This window comes from Cetorhinus maximus, chromosome 23, assembly GCF_964194155.1.
Source record: "Cetorhinus maximus chromosome 23, sCetMax3.hap1.1, whole genome shotgun sequence".
Classification (NCBI taxonomy): Eukaryota; Metazoa; Chordata; class Chondrichthyes; order Lamniformes; family Cetorhinidae; genus Cetorhinus; species Cetorhinus maximus.
In genome coordinates this window covers 4286107-4306531 of record NC_135901.1, presented here as the reverse complement: position 1 = coordinate 4306531, position 20425 = coordinate 4286107, and the positions used below count along the sequence as shown (strand labels likewise).

The window sequence follows — 20425 nt, the reverse complement described above, 5'->3', positions numbered from 1 at the left end:
GGGACTTGATCGGCCCAGACCTGCTAGAAGTGTACGAGAGTATGCTACTGGCTGGCAGCATGTCAGAATCAATGAGGAAAGGCATCATCACCCTCATCTACAAGCACAAGGGGGGAAGGGAGGAAATTAGAAATTGGCGACCCATTGCACTGTTGAATGTGGACTATAAGATTCTGTCCAAGGTCATCGCCAATCGGGTCAAATCCGTTCTGGAATTGGTGATTCACCCTGACCAGACCTGCACTGTGCCAGGCAGGAAGATCTCTGACAGCCTCGCGCTGCTCAGGGATACGATTGTCTATGTACAGGACAGGGGTGTGGATACCTGCCTCATCAGCTTGGATCAGGAGAAGGCCTTTGACAGAATATCGCACACCTACATGGTGGATGTGCTCTCCAAAATGGGGTTTGGGGAGGGAATTCGAAATTGGATCCAACTGCTCTACACTAACATCAGTAGCGCAGTCTCAATCAATGGGTGGGAAACAGATAGCTTTCCGATTAAATCTGGAGTCAGGCAGGGCTGTCCTCTCTTGCCTGTTTTTTTCATGTGTTGCATAGAACCCTTTGCCGAGTCCATCAGGAAGGATCCGGGCATAAGAGGAGTGACGATCCCAGGCAGTGGAGGCACTCAGGTAAAAGCCTCCCTGTACGTGGACGATGTCGCCGTCTTCTGCTCGGATCCGCTGTCGGTGCGCAGACTGATCCACATCTGCGACCAGTTCGAACTGGCCTCGGGAGCCAAGGTAAATCGTGGGAAGAGCGAGGCCATGTTCTTTGGGAACTGGGCTGACCGATCCTTTGTCCCCTTCACTGTCAGGGCTGATGGCCTGAAGGTGCTGGGGATATGGTTCGGAGGGACCAGGGCATACGTTAGAAACTGGAAGGAGCGAGTGGCTATGGTGAAAAGGAAACTGGGCATGTGGGAGCGATGCTCCCTCTCCATTGCGGGTAAGAACCTGGTCATCAGGTGTGAGGCACTCTCGCTGTTGCTGTACGTGGCGCAGGTCTGGCCCATTCCACACTCCTGCGCGATGGCGATCACTCGAGCCATCTTCCGCTTTATCTGGAGGTCGAAAATGGATCGTGTCCGCAGGGACGCGATGTACAAGCCTCTAGATAAAGGGGGAAAAAACGTGCCCAACATCGCCCTCATACTGATGGCCACCTTTGTGTGTGGCTGCATCAAGCGGTGCGTAGACCCTCAGTACGCAAACACCAAGTGTCACTACGTGCTGAGGTTCTACCTGTCCCCGGTGTTGCGAAGGATGGGTCTGGCCACGCTGCCGCGGAATGCTCCAAGTAGTTGGACCGTGCCGTACCACCTGTCCCTCGTGGAAAAATTTATGCAGAAAAACACCTTTGACCACAAGTCCATCAGGCAGTGGTCAGCACGTAAAGTCTTAGAGGTCCTGAGGGAAAAGGAGAGGGTGGATCCTGTGGGATGGTTCCCCGAGCATACTCAAAGTCATTTGGCAGAATGCCTCATCGCTAGAACTTTCCAACAAGCACCAAGACGTGGCTTGGCTGGTGGTGAGAAAGGCCCTTCCCGTTAGATCCTTCCTACACGCCAGGAGTCTCACCCCCTCTGCACGTTGCCCTTGAGGTGGCTGTGGTGGGGAAGAGACCGTTGTTCACCTCCTTGTGGATTGTGTCTTTGCAAAGAAGGTCTGGAGAGAGATGCAGTGGTTGCTGTCGAGGTTCATCCCGAGCAGTTCTGTGACACAGGACTCTGTGCTCTACGGGCTGTTCCCAGGGACACACACCGAGACAAACATCAACTGCAGCTGGAGGATCATCAACTCGGTGAAAGACGCGCTTTGGTCTGCCCGAAACTTGTTGGTCTTCCAGCACAAAGAGTTGTCCCCGACCGAGTGTTGCGGACTGGCACAATCCAAGTCCAGGATTACGTGCTGAGGGACGCACTGAAGCTTGGGGCAGCTGCCGCAAAGGCGCAATGGGGAAGGGTCGCTATCTAAGACCTTTCTGCCACAGTGCACCGAGGGACTGGGAACTGTTTAAAAGCCCCTCGGGCTGTACAGCTCAAAATGAAAGGCTGTAAATGACTGTAATATTGTTTATACTGATGCACCTGGTGATACATTTTGTAAAAGTTGAACCTGATTGTACCCTCGAAATGGTGTTTTTGAAATGGTTTGGAATGTGATTGAAGATATTTTATGAATAAAGTATATTTTTGCAAAAAAATAAAAAAAGGTTCAGGAGAATGTCATAATTCAAAATAACACAGACTCTGAAGAAGAGTCATACGGACTCAAAACGTTAACTCTGTCTTTCTTTCCACAGATGCTATCAGACCTGCTGAATTTTTCCAGCATTTTTTGTTTTTCTTCCAGACGAAAAGGAACAGCTGATCTCAAAAATAATCTTTTGTAGCATGTGTGGAGGGGATCAGCTGAATCAGGTTTAAAGGGGTGAAATGATATTTTTTCTAGATTGGACAATCACATTAAAATCTGCAACTCAGATGGGACCATGGATTATTGCAGATTTCCATCGGTGCATTATTCCAGGAAACCTTAAAATCATACGGACAGTATTTCAGAACCAGGGTTCCAACTACACGGGGGCAACGGGCAATTTCACCCCAGAAAAGCCCGCAATCACAGGGACAGCCACTATAAGAACAACATTTGTTGGAAGCAGAATCTATGAGCAGGAGCTCCTCCAGTCGCAATGCAGAATCCCAGCTGCTGGGGTGCTGGGTAATTGTGAGTGAAAAATATTTTTTTTTATGATTACTTTGTGGTTATGGGATTGAAACTTTGACCATAGACCAATCAATAAAGATCAGAACCAAATGATAAAGAAACACCAATGCACGGAACTTCCATTATACAACAGAAGGAAGGGGAATGGGCATTTGTGAATAATTTACAGCAAGTTAGTTGAACATGACTTGCCCTTAACACGTTTAAGCTGGCTTGAGATATGTTTAAATCACTTCGAGAAATGGAACATGGCAAAGCACCCATTTACTAGGATTTGCGTGTGATTTTCCTTTTTATTTGTTCACAATTGGGTATCAGAAAATTGTTTTCGTTCTCTATTTTGTGTTTCAATGGCACTGCCGATACCCACAATCACCTGCGTGTGTGAAAGTGCCCTAGTCACTGTACAGGAGCCCAACGCGCAGGCGCAATGCTGATGATGATACCTGGAGCATGCGCAGTGTCAGTTTGATCAGAGCCCTGGGAGTGCGGGAGACGCGAGTGAGAGTCGCTGAGGCGGAGGGAGGAGCGGTTCTGGGAGCCGGGAGCCGGGGTGGGGAGGATCCAGAAACACCCGGTGTAGGCCGCAATCCCGGATCACAGTCTCCATGACCCGTGTTTGCAGCTCCGGGGCTTCTTCCCGGTGACAGAGCCGGGTTCAGAGGAAGAGGCTCCGGAGCGGGAGATTCAGAAACTGCGGGGAGACCGCGGGCCGCCCGGGGGCTCAGAAACTGGGGGGACGGACTCAGGGTCCGGGTAAGACACACCCAGGAGGGTCCCCTGTCCTGTGTCCCGCCCGAAGGCAGCTGGGGTCCCGCCTGAGACCCTGAATCAGAGACACAGGAGCTGGAGAACTGAACCCAGGCAGAGGAGAGGGAGGGAGAAAACTGGGAGTGGAGGAAAGAAATGGTGGAGATGGTGAGATGGGTTTGGATTTCAGCCCAGGGAGGAGGGAGAGTGTGTGGGACAGGGATTTACAGCTTTGGGGGAACAAGAGAGGAATAAATGTTCCATAGAAACTCTGTTCTGAATTTCAGTCCTGGATTTAAAGTGATGACTTTTGTAAACTCGTTTTACAGGGTATTAAACGGAGGTGACTGGCAGACAGAAAACGCAAAGCAAACATCACATCAAGATCTGTCAGAGGCACTGAATTCATCAGGACCTGAGTATCATCAACTTTTGAATGTGGAAGGAGAAATTTTTGTCTATTCTGTCTTTGGGAAAGGATTTCAAACATCGGTGTGACTGGAAAAGCCTCAACACACACACACCCGAGTGAGAGTGTTCCAGTGAATTGACTTTGGAAAAAACTTTAAGCAGTTACACAGTCTGCAAAAATATCGCACCATTCACAGTGGGGAGAAACTGTTCACGTGTTGTGTGTGGACAAGGCTTCAACTAAGCGTCCAACCTGGAGAGAGACAAGGACCCCCACACCATGGAGAAACCATGGAAATGTATGGACTGTGGGAAGGGATTCAGTTTCCCATCCCAACTGGAAGTTCATCGGCGCAGTCATACTGGGGAGAGACCGTTCACCTGCTCTATCTGTGGGAAGGGATTCACCCATTTGTACAACCTTCGGACACACCAGCGAGTTCACACTGAGGAGAGGCCATTCACCTGCCCTGTGTGTGGGAAGGACTTCACTCGGTCATCCCACATTGTGACACACCAACTTGTTCACACTGATAAGAGACCGTTTACATGTTCTAACTGTGAGAAGAGTTTTAAATGCAGAAAAGATCTGCTGATACATCAACGTATTCACACTGGGGAGAGGCCGTTCACCTGCTCCGTGTGTGGGAAGGGATTCATTCAGTCATCCCACCTTCTGACACATCAACTTGTTCACTCTGATAACAAATTTTTTAATTGTTCTGACTGTGACAAGAGCTTTAAAAGCAAAAAGGAACTGCTAACACATCAATATACTCACACTGGAGAGAGGCCATTCACCGGTACCAACTGTGGGAAAGGATTCACCCGTCCGACTGCCCTACTGAATCACCAGCGAATTCACACTGGGGAGAGGCCGTTCACCTGCTCTGACTGTGGGAAGGGATTCATTAATTCATCCAACCTTCTGATACACCAGCAACTTCACACAGGGGATAGACCATTCACCTGCTCTGACTGTAGGAAGGGATTCACCCGTTCATCTAACCTTCTGACACATCAACAGGTTCACACTGAGGAGAGACCGTTTACTTGCTCCGTGTGTGGGAAGGGATTCACTCGGTCATCCAACCTATTGAATCACCAGCGAGTACACACTGGAGAGAGGCCGTTCACCTGCTCTGTGTGTGGGAAGGGATTCACTCAGTTATCCAACCTGCTGACACACCAGAGCATTCACAGTGGGGAGAGGCCATTTACCTGCTCTGTGTGTGGGAAGAGATTTTCTCATTCATCCTATCTGCTGAAACACCAGCGAGTTCACAGTGGGGAGAGGCCGTTCACCTGTAATGCCTGCGGAAAGGCATTCACTCAGTCATCACACCTGCGAACACACCAGTGGGTTCACAGGCGATTGCAAGGTTTGGATTCTACTCCTGTTGATGCTGTTAATCATACCAGGACTGAACCATGTTCATTCTGACTGTCCTGACCTGTTGATGAGGTTCAATATTCTGAATAAATGTGAAATAAATCAGCTTTGTTTGTAGATTTTTGTTTTTCCCCATCTGAGTGTTTAACATCACCTGGCTGGAGTCATAAAGGACAATCTTGGGGAAGATCTTACGGTAGGAACAGAACTTCAGCCTGGACACAGTCCATCAGGGTCACACTGAGGGAGCCCTAAACAACTCTTTGGTCTTTCTTATCTTTCTTCACTGACGGCACAATCCCCATGTGGGTGAATCCTGAGGTGTGTAAGAAATGTGTCTCAGTTGCTCTCTTCCATGGTTCAGAGCTCCTAGACACAGAACAGAAGGCTCTTTTACAACTGGGTTTAGAGTCAGGAAGAACAATGGTGAATGCTGGAAATGTGCTGCCAAATCAAAGGTTGGTGTAAAATTGTGATCTGTTCCTGACTGAAAGTGAAACAGCAGGTTTAAGTTTCCAGACGGAGAATGGTTCTTAATAAGTCTAAAATGGTTCAACGTGTTTGTGTGTCAGTCCCGAGTCACTGAATCGAAACATGGTGAAATTTATTGGGTTAAAATCTGCATTAAACTAGAAGCTGGAGGAGTTCACAGGAGGCTGTTAACTGCTGGGACAATAATACAACAGTTTGATTCCCAGAAAAAGAACGACCTGCAGCGTATGTCCAAGAATTCCCAGTTTTATTGATGTGTGCTTCCCACACACTGTCCTTTTAAATATACCTCACTCCTACCAGCCTTTAACTATCAGAAAGGTAACAGAGAGAAGGCTGAAGCTGTGTCTGCCCCTTTAACTTCACAGTGTCAGGACCCCTTCGGTCCCTTTAAGAATGAGTGATGTGTTCAGCTGAAGATTCCTATTGGTAGTTTTCTGGGTGGTTTCCTTATTCTGATCATTCCCGGTGAGCCTTGGGTGTATGAACCCGCCCCACCCCTGGGCGCGCCAACCCACCCTGTCCGCGGGTGTGTGAACCTGCTCTATGTGGTACTCGCCTGTGGGTTCTCGTGTTTCTCTCCATCTCGTTTATTCTGCTCCTTCTGCTTGAAGTTGCTGTTTGTGATTTTATTATCTGGAAGTTTAACAGTAATGGTATTAACCAATGTTATGGTCAAACTGTAGATGTAAAATGTCACCTTAGCTCCTTAAACATTTTAGTAGCAGCTTGGTTACAGTGACGACACTGATTTCAGGATCTCTAAATTGTGGATTTCACCTTCAGAACCTGAGCATATTGACCAGGCTTCTAACCTCATATTCAAAATCTGCAATTGAAAGCTGGTCTCAGTGATAGTGTCCATGAAATTATCATTGCTTGTTGTAAAAACCCATCTGCTTCACTAATGTCCTTTATGGAAGGAAATTTGCCGTCCTCACCTGGTCCGGCCTACATGTGAGGCCAGACCCACAGCAATGTGGTTAACTCTTAATTGCCCTCTGAAATAACCGAGGAAGCCACTCTGTTCAAGGGCAGTTAAGGTTGGGCAACAAATATTGGCCTTGCCAGTGACACCCACATCCCATCAAAGAATAAAACAAAATATATTTTGCATGTGAAGATTTAATCATTTCAAGCATAAATTTAATCTCATTGACAGCTATCAGCAGCTATTAACTCTGTTATGTTTTTGATAGTTAAAGGCTGGTAGGAGTGAAGTATATTTAAAAGGACAGTGTGTGGGAAGCACACATCAATTTCTAATGACTCTAGTGTTATGTGGGTAATATTTGTGTCGAAAGGATGGGGTGAATCTTGTAACAATCTCCCAGAGATTAACTGGGATTGAGGGGCAAGACTAAAGGTGAGCATTAGTGCACTGTACTTTACACTACTTAGTGACAAACCCTGTTGTGTTAAAGTTTACTAATTCACACTGGTGTAGCACTGAGTCAATTGCTCAGATAGATTTTTAATGTTAAGGATTATTTTTCCTGCAGGATTTTCTATTAAGCTTCCACCTGACCCACTGATGGTGTCAGACAGAATCTAGAACTGTCTCCTCAGTCGAATGGACTGCTGCAGAATCCTAATGGTATCCAATTAAAAATCTATCAACTGGTTAACAGGCACAACTGAAACCAGCTCAACACAAAATGGTGTGTGTGAGTGTGTGCGCGCACACACTCGAGGGTAGCAGTGGAAGGATGCTTTTCTGAATGGAGAGCTGTGACTAGTGGTGTTCCGCAGGGATCAGTGTTGGGACCTTTGCTGTTTGTAGTATACGTAAATGATTTGGAGGAAAATGTAACTGGGCTAATTAGTAAGTTTACAAACGACACGAAGGTTGGAGGAGTTGCAGATAGTGAAGAGGATTGTCAAAGGATACAACGGGATATAGATCGGTTGGAGACTTGGGCGGAGAAATGGCAGATGGAGTTTAATCCGGACAAATGCGAGGTAATGTATTTTGGAAGGTCTAATACAGGCAGGAATTATACAGTAAATGGCAGAACCCTTAAGTGCATCGACGGGCAGAGGGATCTGGGTGTACAGGTCCACAGGTCACTGAAAGTGGCAACGCAGGTGGATAAGGTAGTCAGGAAGGCATATGGCATGCTTGCCTTCACTGGCAGGGGTATTGAGTATAAAAGCTGGGAAGTCATGCTGCAAATGTATAGCACCTTGGTTAGGCCACACTTGGAATATTGCGTGCAATTCTGGTCGCCACATTACTAGAAGGATATGGAGGCATTGGAGAGGGTGCAGAGGAGGTTTACCAGGATGCTGCCTGGTCTGGAGGTTATTAGCTATGAGGAGAGGTTGGAGAAACTCGGATTGTTCTCACTAGAGCGACGGAGATTGAGGGGCGACTTGATAGAAGTTTACAAAATTATGAGTGGCATGGACAGAGTAGATAGTCAGAAACTTTTTCCTAGGGTGGAAGAGTCAATTATTAGGGGACATAGATTTAAGGTGAGAGGAGAAAACTTTAGAGGAGATGTGCAGGGCAAGTTTTTTACGCAGAGGGTAGTGAGTGTCTGGAATTCGCTGCCAGAGGAGGTGGTGGAAGCAGGTATGATAGTGGTTTTTAAGAGGCAACTTGACAAATACATGAATAGGATGGGAATAGTGGGATACGGACACCGGAAGTGCAAAATGTTTTAGTTGACAGACAATATGATCGGCGCAGGCTTGGAGGGCCGAAGGGCCTGTTCCTGTGCTGTCCTTTTCTTCTTTGTTCTTGTGTCTATGTGTCTGATTGTGAACGCATCATTCTTCACGTTTGCAATGTATTTCCTGAAGTAATTATCCCCAGCAAGTATTTTAGTCCTTTATTTCCATTTATTCCAAATGTAATATCTTTGCAAATCTTTTCATAGCACTGACAATTATCTGGAACCCATTCTCTGGGGTGCTGCTGTTTAGAAAACAATCTCACATTGACCATTCAATTACCAATATGAGCACATCTGTCCCCAAACTCACTTCAACTCTCGAGTCCGTATGACTCTTCTTCAGAGCGTATGGTCGTCTTCAGTCATACAGACTTGAAACGTTAACTCTGTTTCTCTCTCCACAGATACTGTCAGACCTGCTGAGTTTTTCCAACATTTTCTGTTTTTATTTCAGATTTTCAGCATCCACAATATTTTGCTTTTATTTCACTTAACTTCTCTCCTCTTTCTCTCAGATACTGAGTCACTTAATCTCTCTGTTTCAGAGAGCACCTAAACTCACTTAATTTTTTTATCTCTCTCTGAGAAAGAACCTAACACACTTAACCTTACTTAGCCTCTCTTCTCTGTCTGAGGCAGTGCTCAACGTACAGAGAGTCATTCCCCTCTCTCTCTGTTTCACTCTCTCACTCTCAGACAGGCCTCGATTCACTTTAACTCTCCTATTTTCTGATAACTGTTTTTGGGCAAAATTATTCATTTTATATAATTTCCCCTTATTTCTCCCAAGGATAACCATCAGCTCGTTTCCCCCTTCAGTGAATATGGTAAAACCCCAAATAAGCTCATATGTTTAAATCTTTAAATTGGGAATGGAGGTGAATGTAATGCTGAGACTGGCAGCAATCTGTGTGGTTGTTCTTGATGCTGTCAGAGTGAGTCCACCCTCACAGGCAGGAAGACTGTTCACGGTGATAACATGAAACTAACACCTGCTGTTTCATTCTCAGGAAACACAACTTCCTGTTTCTCTGCTGCTGGTTCCTAACCACACATCTCACTTCTGAGCAGAAAATAAATCCAGAGGCCACGGTCGGGTGAGAACATCTGTCAAGGCGGCCTATATCTGGCCACAGAGTTAGGGCAGAGTCACACAGATCACATTGCGGTGACATTTACAAATGAGTCTGTTGCTTCTGTTCAGAGTCTCCATTCCCGGACATACGTGGCCGTGTCTGTGGGTCAGTCACTGAGTTCCCTCTGCTTTCCATAGCCAGGAACTGCTAGCCTGCTCCTTTCCATTTTATATCATTCTCTCACATCTTTCTGTATTACTTGCTTTCTCTATTTCTCAGCTTTATCTCTCACCGCCTCATCTTTCTGTTTTTTTAAGTGTCTCAGTTTTTCTCTGTCTTTGTCTCTCCTTTCCTCTTAATCTCTCTTGATGTCAGTGTGTGCCTGTTTAATTGAGGGTTATCATGAAGGGTTTTTGATTGATTAAAGAAGGAAAAACGGCTAAAGGCAGAAAATGCTGCAAAAACTCAGCAGGTCTGGCAGCATCTGTGGACAGAGAAACAGATTTAAGGTTTCGAGTCCAATGTGACGCTTCTTTTGAGCGGGAAAAACAGGGGCTGTCCTTCTTAGATCAGAAAAGTTTAGGGGGAAATTTAATGGAGGTGTTCAAAATGAGGAAGGATTTGTGATAGTATTGATAGGGAGAAACTGTTTCCAGGAGCAGGAAGGTTTGTAACCAGAAGACACAGAAATTTAAGATGTTTGACAACAGAACTGGAGGGTGTGATGAGAACATTTTTACACAGTGATTTGATATGATCTGGAATGCAGACACTGACAGGGAGTTGGAAACTCGCAAAGGGGAATTGGATCAATACTCGAAGAGGGGAAAATTCGCAGAGTTATGGTGAATGGGACTAATTGGACAGTTCACTCATCTTTGTGACATTCTGAATTTTCCTCTCCTGAGGTTTTAACATTTGATCTTTTCAATCGTAATGTGTCTCAAACAGAAGATTTAAAACATTAGTTTCTACGAGCTGTCAGATCTGTTTCCTGTGTGTCTGTGTAACTCAGGAACTGCAGGCAAGGGTGAGAAGGAACCAATGCTTTTCAGTTCCTCTAACAGATGCACCATTGTCACCTCAGACACCAGAAATCTCTGGAGTTCCCCATGTCGTCATTGCCCTCCCCTTGGGTATAACAGCTCTCAGTCAGGTGGAGTCAGTCACACGTGTCTCTGTCATGACATTTCCACTTCTTTTTTATCACACACCTCCCTGTGACACTCACCATAACACAGACACCCAAATATCATTGCTTCCTTACACCTTGTCCTCCTATTACAATCGAATCTTTACTCAGCCTCTTGTCTCCCTTAATGTAAGATTACCTGTAGTTAAAGCCACCTCCGTTATTAAGAACTGGAATTGGCCTTTGTGATTATTTTTACACCAGACTCTAGTCGGCCTCGCGTGCTGCAGCCATAACTCCCTTCACAAACCCAAAGAGGAAGAGGTTGTTTTTTAATGAGTGGGCGGACACCTCAAACCTGCAATCATGTCCCAGAAATCCCTGCCTTGCTGGATGGAGCAACTGCCCAGAATTGTCCCGTCTGTCATTCCCTTCACTCCTTCTGAGTCTAAGAAAATAGCCAGCAAAAGAACAGAGACTCCCATTTATAATGAGACCAGGCACATCAGCTTAGATGATGTGGTTGGGTCTCTGGAGAGGGCTTGAACCCACATCCTTCTGATTCGGGGTGAGTGTGCCACCAATTAGTCAATGTTGACGTCAGTTCATATTCCAATAGACCGTGTCTGTGTTATTACACTCAACCCCATCCCATTCACATTGCATTGATCCTTGGCTCTGTTATTAGGGATTAGGCAACACATTGATATCATATTATATCAATAGACCATGACTCGCTCGCACTGCTATATGAGACCTAATCTTTGGTTTTGGTGCACTAGATACTGACTGTATTATCATCACATTGGATCCAATGATGAATTCACTAACACACTGCAACCTGACTCTTATTATTGAAACAAACATTGTGTTTGTTACACTCAAAGTTAGCCAAACCTTTGCTGTTCTTACTTCGGGCCCCATCTGCACTCTTACTGTATCAGACCGTGTGTGTCATTGTTACACTCATACTCTGCCACTGTTATTATTAGAAAATAACCTGCCTTTTATTTCAGTTCTGGTGTCCGACTTTATTATTATCATTGGAAACATTTTCCCTGCCAGTTTTCAACTGGAACCTGTTTCTGGTGTTTGATTGTCACATTTCCATGTTTTTAACTTTATTTAGTCTATATGTGAATTTCCTCATGTAAGTCACACTGCAATTCAGTCTTTGGTCTGAAAACTTGTTTCTTGAATAAAATACCGTTATTATAGCTCACAGTATAGGATCATAAGCTTAGCATTACTACTTTGCAGCAGGGTACAGGCAGGTAAACAGTGACTGGGATTGAACCCCACCATCACACAGCACGAAAGAAAGGGAGCAAAATCTGAGTGTTGCATCCCTGTTGATGTTGATGGGCCATATGCTACCACCTGAAGCATTCTGGGTAGCATCATCTGCCATTGTCTTCAGATGGTACAGGGGCTAAAGGAAGGTGTTCAGTCCATCATGTTTGTACCAGCTCATTAGTGTAGCTATCGAATTAGTCCCACTCCCCTGCTCTTTACTCCTAGACTTGGATATTTCTTCTCTTCAACTATTTATTCAATTCTCCCAAGAATGTTGCTATTGATTCTGCTTGCAGCACCCTTTCAGGCAGTGCATTCCAGATCACAAAAACACACTGCTTAAAAAAGATGTTCTGAAATCTGTGTCCTCTGATTAGCTATTTTTCTGCTACTGGAGACCCTTCCTCTTTCTTTAGTTTGTCAAAGCCATTCATGATTTTGAAAACTGCTATTGTATCTTTTTTCTTTCAGACTGCTGCAGTCCATGTGGTGTCAGTTCTGGGCATTTTAAGAGTCAACCATATTGCTGTGGGTCTAAAGTCATATGCAGGCCAGACCAGGTGAGGATGGCAGATTTCCTTCTCTAAAGGACATTAGTGAACCAGATGGGTTTCTATGACATTTGAAAAGGACTTCATGGTCATCATGAGATTTGGTGGGTTTTGAACCCAGTCTCCAGAGCATTTCCCTGGGTCTTTGGATTACTAGCCCAGTGACAATACCACGATGCCACCACCTCCATTTTTGACCCTCTGCTCCAAGGAAAACAATCCCAGTTTTTCCAGTCTCTCCATATAACTGAAGCCTCTTATCCTTGGTACCATTCTAGTAAATCACCTTCTCTAAGGCTTTGAAATCCTGTTTAAAGTGTGATGCCCAGAAATGAATATAGCACTCCAACTGAGGCCTAACAATTGATTTATAAAATCAGTATTAACTCATTTAACATAAACACACTCAAAATAAATTATTGAAAATCTGCACTAAGATATCGCATGGAGGAGTTCACAGGAGGCTGTTAACTGCTGCTGCAATTATGTAACTGACATTCGATCCGCAGATAAAGAAGATAACATTGTGGTTATCCATTGACAATCCCACATGTCAGGGATGATTCTTTTTTGTTGATGACTCGGTGGAAGTGAGATGTCAGCGTTAGCTGTGGGTTCACAAATGACTAAAGAGCCCTATTTTAGCCTTGCAGGCTCTCCCAACAGTGAGGACATGGGGGTTGTCAGCCAGTGGAGTTGGTGGTGGATTGTTGACATAAGCAGCTGCCCTCTCTGTTTGTCTCTCTCAGTGGCTGCTCTTGTTGATTGAAACGTTTTTGGATGATGAATCGCCATTTTGGAGGCGATTGGGAATCTGCTTCCCAAGTGTTTATGTTGATAGAGCAGAATGTCACAGAGGCCTTGAGATTGTCTTTGAAAAGTTTCCTTTGGCCCCATGTGAAGGGTCTCCCTGGTGTAGCTCTGAGTACAGCGCCTGTTTGTCAATCTGAATTCAAGCATTCTGATGACATGCCCAGACATAGTGGTTACATTACTGGATTAGTAATTGAGAGGGAATAATGATCTGGAGATGTGAGTTCAAATCCCATCACAACAGTTAGAGATTTTAAATTCAGTTAATTCAATAAATCTGGAATAAAAATCCACTGTAAAAGCTGTTATCAGTGATTATGAAACAAATGCATTGTTACAAAAGTCCAGCTGGTCCCCTGACATCCTCGAGGAGCGGAAATCTGCCATCTCAGCCTTATCTGGTCTTCAGGTGACTCCAGACCAACAGCAATGTGCTTTGAACCTTTGACCCTTTGAAATGGTGCATAAGCCACTTGGTCATATCAAAACCGCTCAGAGAAAGTAAAATTCAATTGGATTGCAGCGGTTTGGGAAGGCAGGTCACCATCACATTCTCAAGGGCGATTAGGGATGGTAATAAATGCCCACATTGCCAGTGACACCCATATCCTGTGATGAATGAAAAAAAAGGAACTGCAGCCTGTTTCCAGGTTTCTCTGTGTTATTGGTGTGTGACAGCATAACTAAAAATACACAACCAGGAATATCCACAAGACAACAATCCTGACAGTTACTCACTGAAAGGATTCACTCAGTCACCCCATCTCCTGAGTTCATATTTGACAGGAGGGATTGGATTCCGCGTCATTGCTGCTGTTTCGGTAAAACTTTGGGGGATTTGCAATTCACCATCAGTTCCCTTCTTTTTGGTGGATAATGGAGGTTCTGTGCACTTGGGCCTCTGTATAATTTGGTTGCTAATTTTATTGACTGCCCAACACTCGCCCCAATCCCCACATCGTTGCAAAAATAAGGACTCACGATTCACCAATTAGGCCACTCGATGGCGAGGACTTTACCCAGCATCCCCCGCGGTGGGGAATGTCCCCTATCCCCCACCACAGGAGAGCAGTGCGCAGGCGCAGTACCGCCCAGTGTTTGGAGCATGCGCCATAATGGCGATGCGGAGTCTTCTGTCTGTCTTATCTCCAAACTGGTAAGGAAGTGAAAACACGGAGGGAGCGATGGAGGCGGAGGGAGCGATGGAGGCGGCGGGAGGACGGGGAGGGTTTCTAAACACCTCGTAAAGGCACCAACCTCGAATAAGACCCTGAGATACTCCCGTTTGCAGCCCGGTTCTTTTTTCCGAACAAGTTCAAGTTAACGGCAACAGAAATGAACAGTTCTGTTGAAGGGTCATGAGGACTCGAAACGTCAACTTTGCTCTTCTCCGCCGATGCTGCCAGACCTGCTGAGTTTTTCCAGGTGTTTCTGTTTTTGTTTTGGATTTCCAGCATCCGCAGTTTTTTGTTTTTATTCAAGTTAACGGCCGCCATTTTGGTTGAGCGGGGAGCAGAGCGCATGCGCGGACGTCATGGTGCCCCAACAGGGAGTGGGCGGGGCCGCAGGGGGGAATCTGTTCCCAACTGGGTCCCAGTGCCCCAGAATTGGTTTTATTGCGCAACACATTTTTAAACAGCTTCACCCACTCCCAGGCTGCAGATGATGTTTGCAGCCTACGGGAGTCTATGGGCCATGTATATATTCATTGTGAGATGTTGCAGCCCCTGTATAATTACCTGAAGGTCTGCTCTTCAATGTTTGGTCACACTTCAGACCCAGGCTCCTTATCGTTATCTGTCCAGTGTGGAGGGGACTAGGTACATAAGAGGATCTTGTCCTGGAGCTGCTCTTCAGCGTGGTTACAACTTGTAGATCTAGGGTGGGTGGGACCCTTTGGCTGCGGGTCAGTCTTCTATGGTCTTGCCTGCGCCCTGGTGGCCAGCGAGGATGCAGTGTCAATCCGTATGGTTGATGCCTTCCACAAACAGTGGGCACCTCAGAGTGCAGAGTGTCTCATAGTCACTGCAATTAACATTGTGGTTTAATTGTGAAAATTCCATTTGCTTTTTTTGCCTTTTGGGGCTTCTTTTAGATTGATTTAGATCACATGTTTGGAAGAACAGAGAGAGAAAAAGATTGCATAGAAACTAGAATTGTCTGTTTTGAATTTCTAACATGGACTGATAGCGATACTGACACTGTCAACTCTTTCTGCAGGATATTAGAAGGAAAGGATTTGCACAGGAAACTAACCAAACATCACATCAAGACCTCCCAGAGTCAGTCGATTCATCAGGACCTGAATATCATCAACCTTTGAATGTGGAAGGAGAAATGTTTCTCTGATCTGTCTGTGGGAAAAGATAACAAACATCAGTGTGACCAGAAAAGCACCGAGACACACACACCCGTGTGAGAGTCTTCCAGTGCACTGACTGTGGAAAGAGCTTTAACCAGTTACACAGCCTGAAAAAACATCACACCATTCATAGCGGGGAGAAACTGTACATGTGTTCTGTGTGTGGACAAGTTTGCAACAGATCTTCCAACCTGGAGAGACACAAGGATACCCACACCATTGAGAAACCGTGGAAATGTGGGGATTGTGGGAAGGGATTCAGTTTCCCATCCCAGCTGGAAACTCATCGACGCAGTCACACTGGGGAGAGACCGTTCACCTGTTCTGTGTGTGGAAAGGAATTCATTAAGTCATCCAGCCTGGGGTCACACCAGAGAGTTCACAGTGACGAGAGGCCTTTTAAATGCTTTTACTGTGGAGATTGCTTTAAAACCTCTCCTGATCTAATTAAACACCAGCTTGTTCACACTGACAAGAGACCATTCAGTTGCTCTCACTGTGAGAAGAGATTCAGACAATCATCTCACCTTATTCAACATCAGCGAGTTCACACTGGGGAAAGGATATTCACCTGTTCCGTGTGTGGGAAGCGATTCACTCAGTCATTCAATCTCCAGAGACACCAACGCACTCACAGTGGGGAGAGGCCGTTCACCTGCTCCGAATGTGGGAAGGGATTCAATCGACCATCCAACTTGTTGAGACACCAGCGGGTTCATGTGTGACTGCAGGGGTTGGATGCTGCTGTTAATCACATGCTTTGTTTATTTCTGCTGAAGGTAATAACTCCCATCACTGGGCCAGAGTTTAAAGTTCTTTGCAGGGCAGGTGCTGTGCCGGGACTGCAACAAGTAGGAGTTTCTGGAGAATATTGCGATCCTGGACCATCATATCTGCGGTGAGTGTCTGCAGCTCAGGAAACCTGGTCTCAGGGTTATTGAGCTGCACTCTGAGCTGCAGACATCAGGGCTGTCAGGGAGGGGGAGAGTTAGCTGGACACTTTCTTTCAGGAAGCAGTCACAGCCCCAAGGTTCAGGAGAAATTTACAGTTAGTCAATGGTCAGGATATATCAGAATATGTCAAGGAAATCAGTTTTAGCATCTGTGGTCTTAATTTCTCAGGGTTAAGAGGAGATAAACTGACATCTTGACTTAGTGTGTGTCAGTCAAGGCACCTTTCCCTTCTTTAAGACGCTGGAACATTGATTCTGATGTTATCAGTGAAATTAACTGATCTGAGAAATTGAAAGGATTCTCGTTACAGCACATCAGGGATTTCAACCTAATTTCGACTTTGGGACAATCAGAATACTTGGTAACAGACAAGACACTGAAAGGCTTGAAGGGATGACTCTGAAGAAGAATCATACAGACTCAAAATGTTAACTCTGTTTCTTTTACTCTCCACGGATGTTGTTAGACCTGCTGAGTTTTTCCAGCATTTTATGGTTTTGTTGTCCTTGAACTGAGTCGCTTGTCACACCATTTCATAAGAAGTTAAGAGTCAACCACATTGCTGTGGGTCTGGAATCACATGTAGGCCAGATCAGGTAAGGACAGCAGGTTTCCTTCCCTAAAGGGCACTGGTGAACCAGATGGGTTTTTACAACAATGGTTTCATAGTCATCATTATTGAGATTAGCTTTTCAATTCCAGATTATTACTTGAATTCAAATTCCACTGGGATTTGAACCTTGTTCCCCAGATCATTAGTTTGGGATTCTGGATTACTAGTTAGGTGATATTCCCACTATGCCACCATATCCCCCTCCCTGCCCCATGCCACACACAAATGGATTATAGATTAATTTATTTCAAGTTTAATGAGAAAATGATTGGACCTACCCTGTACCTATATCTAACCCATTGGAAATCTGTGAAGTTATTGGATTCAAACAAACCCATTCGCTCCTCCTCAGCTCCACAGTGAGTGAGACAGGGAAAAGCAGAAAAGCAGCAATATTCCGGCCCCGCACTCTCCAATCGCCCGCTGCCAGCAGAAGGCGGTGACTGCAGCTTCAAACAGTGGGTTAGTGCCCATCCCTGGGACGCAAGATACTCCAACCCAGGTCAAACCTCCCAATACACCGAGCACCGGCTCAGGGAAATACAGGTAGATTATATCCCGGTTACTGAACCTCCAAGCAGCATTTACAAAATACCCGAGTGAGTGTGTCACAAATAAAAACAACTTTCTAAATATTTTCCCTGCAAAATTCCTTCCTTTTATTTAAAAATTGACTGTTGTGAATCTGTAAATGAGCACCATGGGATTTGTGTTACCGACTGACTTGTTTTCCATTGTTTGTCCGACAGCTTTGCCACTCAATTTGTGTTGGAGATCGAAGAGAATCTGATCTCAAAATGAGGTCACAAAGCAGGTAAATATTAAATCCAGGAAGAAATCCTGAAGAAAATGGATCACAGTGTTTGGAAGGAGGTGCAACAAAGAAAGGGAAGCTGTGAATGATTGAATGGAAAGCATCAGTCCCTTGAGATTCTGGCTAGCACAGTCAGTAGTGCATGAGGCCTGTAACCTCAGGTTTGTGGGTTCAAGCCCCACTTTGGGTGCTGTTGCTTTTTTAAAAAACTTTGCTGCTTTCATGGGTGAACCTCAGCTCTCCATTCATCCACTGCGTCACTGTGCTCCAAATGAGTCTTTCTCCATCCTGCTTTGTCTTTATCACAGTTGCTGGTTTATGAAAGCAAACTTCCTCCACTTCACTGGAAATGTGAGAAATCAGTTTGTAGGTGTGGCCTAATGTACAATGAATGATGACGCTTTAAAAGTGGCAAGTTTCACTCAAGTCCCTGGACCAACAAAACTGCTCAGAGTCACCGAATTAGAATGGTCACTCCCTGGGTGCCCAATAGCAGCAGACCCATGTCAAGAATGATCTGATTCATAAGATTAAGGGAGAGAAATTAGCGAACTCCCACTCAACCTTATTCACATCAAAAACAGTTGGGAAGAGGAAGCATTTCATAGGCTGGGTTTTATTTTCTTTGGAAAGCTGCTGGAACGGTTTGGCTGGAGGTGTCACTAGTTCTGGAACACAAGTCTTCAGAGCTTTGATCTGATACATTGGTTGTGAGATCGCTTAGCTCTGGCTATCATAGGCTGCTTCCACTGTTTGGCAAGCAGTCCTGTGTTGTAGTTCACCAGGTTGACATTCCAATATGTCTTGTGCTGCTGCTGACCTGCTCTCCTGCACTCTTCATTGAACCAGGCTTGATCGCCTGGTTTGATGTAATTGTGGAGTGAGGGATATGCTGGGCCATGAGTTTACAGACTGTGGTTGAATACGATTCTGCTGCTGCTGATGGCTCGCACTGCCTCATGGGTTCCCAGTCTTGAGTTGCTAGATCTCTTCTGAATCTATCCTATTTAGCACAGTGGCAGTGCCACACAACACGATGGAGGGAATTGTCAGGGTGAAGGTGGGACTCTGACTCCACAAGGGCCTTGTGGGGTCACTCCTATCAATACTATCATGGACAGATGCATCTGTGACAGGTAGAATGGTGAGAATGAGTTCAAGGATTTTCCCTCTTGTTGATTCCCTCACCAGTTGCCACAGCTCCAGTCTGACAGAGCTGGAGGCAGCAGGCTATTAAACCCTGGAGGAACTGCCAGACCCAGGTATAAATTAGTGTTCTTCCACTGCATGGCGTGTTGCTGTTTCGAAACACCTTCAAATCACATTTGTATTCTGAGGATGAGGAAAGGCTTTGATAGAGGAATTCACACAGACATTCCTCTTTTCCCCCCCCTCCAATTTCGCACTGACACATCTTACTCCTCCTTCCCTCTAACTTCATGCTATCACTTTCCTGCTCTCACCACGTTTCCAGCACCTGCCATTTCAGTGCCTCCACCATTACTTATTGTCTTGTTGATGTGTTTGAAGTGACTGAGTGCTTTTGCACATTATGGGAAGGAATTCCTGGGCACAGTGCGGAGCTGTGTTTAATCACTTGATACAACAACAACAGGATGCAGATGTGAGGAGCATCAAATGGCAGGGAGAGGCCAGGAGCTGTGCTGAGGGGTCTGGGGGATGATGGGGAGTGGGAGTTCTTGTTGCTGGTGAGGACCAACTGGCAATTGTGCTTCATCTATGTGGACTCGACACCCACGCTCATGGCCATGAACTTTGGGACAATTTTTGCGCTTCCTTGGTCTCGATAAAAAAACATTTTCCCATATAAACGTCATGTGATGGTTAATGTTTCAGATGGGACTCCCTAAGAAGGAATACATTTTGCATAAATTGTACTCAATAATCAATCCCCACCACCCAAAATAGTGTTAAATATCAGGCTGCATGACATATTTCACATCGTTACCAGCTTTTGTAACAAAATCTGAATAGTTGGGTGGACACAGATGGGAAGTGGATTATGAGAAAGGATATTGAAGACAACAGTGATTGAAAACTGAGGTGAGAAATAACAATTGGATCAGATGAATGCTGGAGCTGTAGAAAAAAAAATGGGAAACAAGAAACACTGGTTATTAAGGCTTTTGAATAAATTAGCCTGGGAGACAATCAGCTTCAAGACATTTGATTAAAGTAAATGTATGTGATAGAACAAATATGAAATGCGCAGCTATTCCCTATGTGTTATATTCACAGCAGATCTACCAAAGCACAGATCATACTGAGCCAGATTATCTGCTGTTTTACAACCATAGGAATGTTATACAATGTGATGAACCATTTAACAGAGCC

General features: G+C 45.3%; 1 protein-coding gene across 1 annotated transcript in view; it reads left to right on the top strand.

Moving 5' to 3' along the window:
- LOC144697726 (uncharacterized) overlaps positions 1-5364 on the top strand; it is a 66560-nt gene extending 61196 nt beyond the window's left edge. The window contains exons 5-7 of the mRNA XM_078569734.1: positions 2358-2425; positions 3358-3488; positions 4632-5364. Coding sequence (XP_078425860.1) covers positions 2358-2425; positions 3358-3488; positions 4632-5337 — 905 coding nt within the window. The 3' untranslated portion in view covers positions 5338-5364. The remainder of the gene's footprint in view (positions 1-2357; positions 2426-3357; positions 3489-4631) is intronic.
- Positions 5365-20425: the final 15061 nt, after the last annotated feature.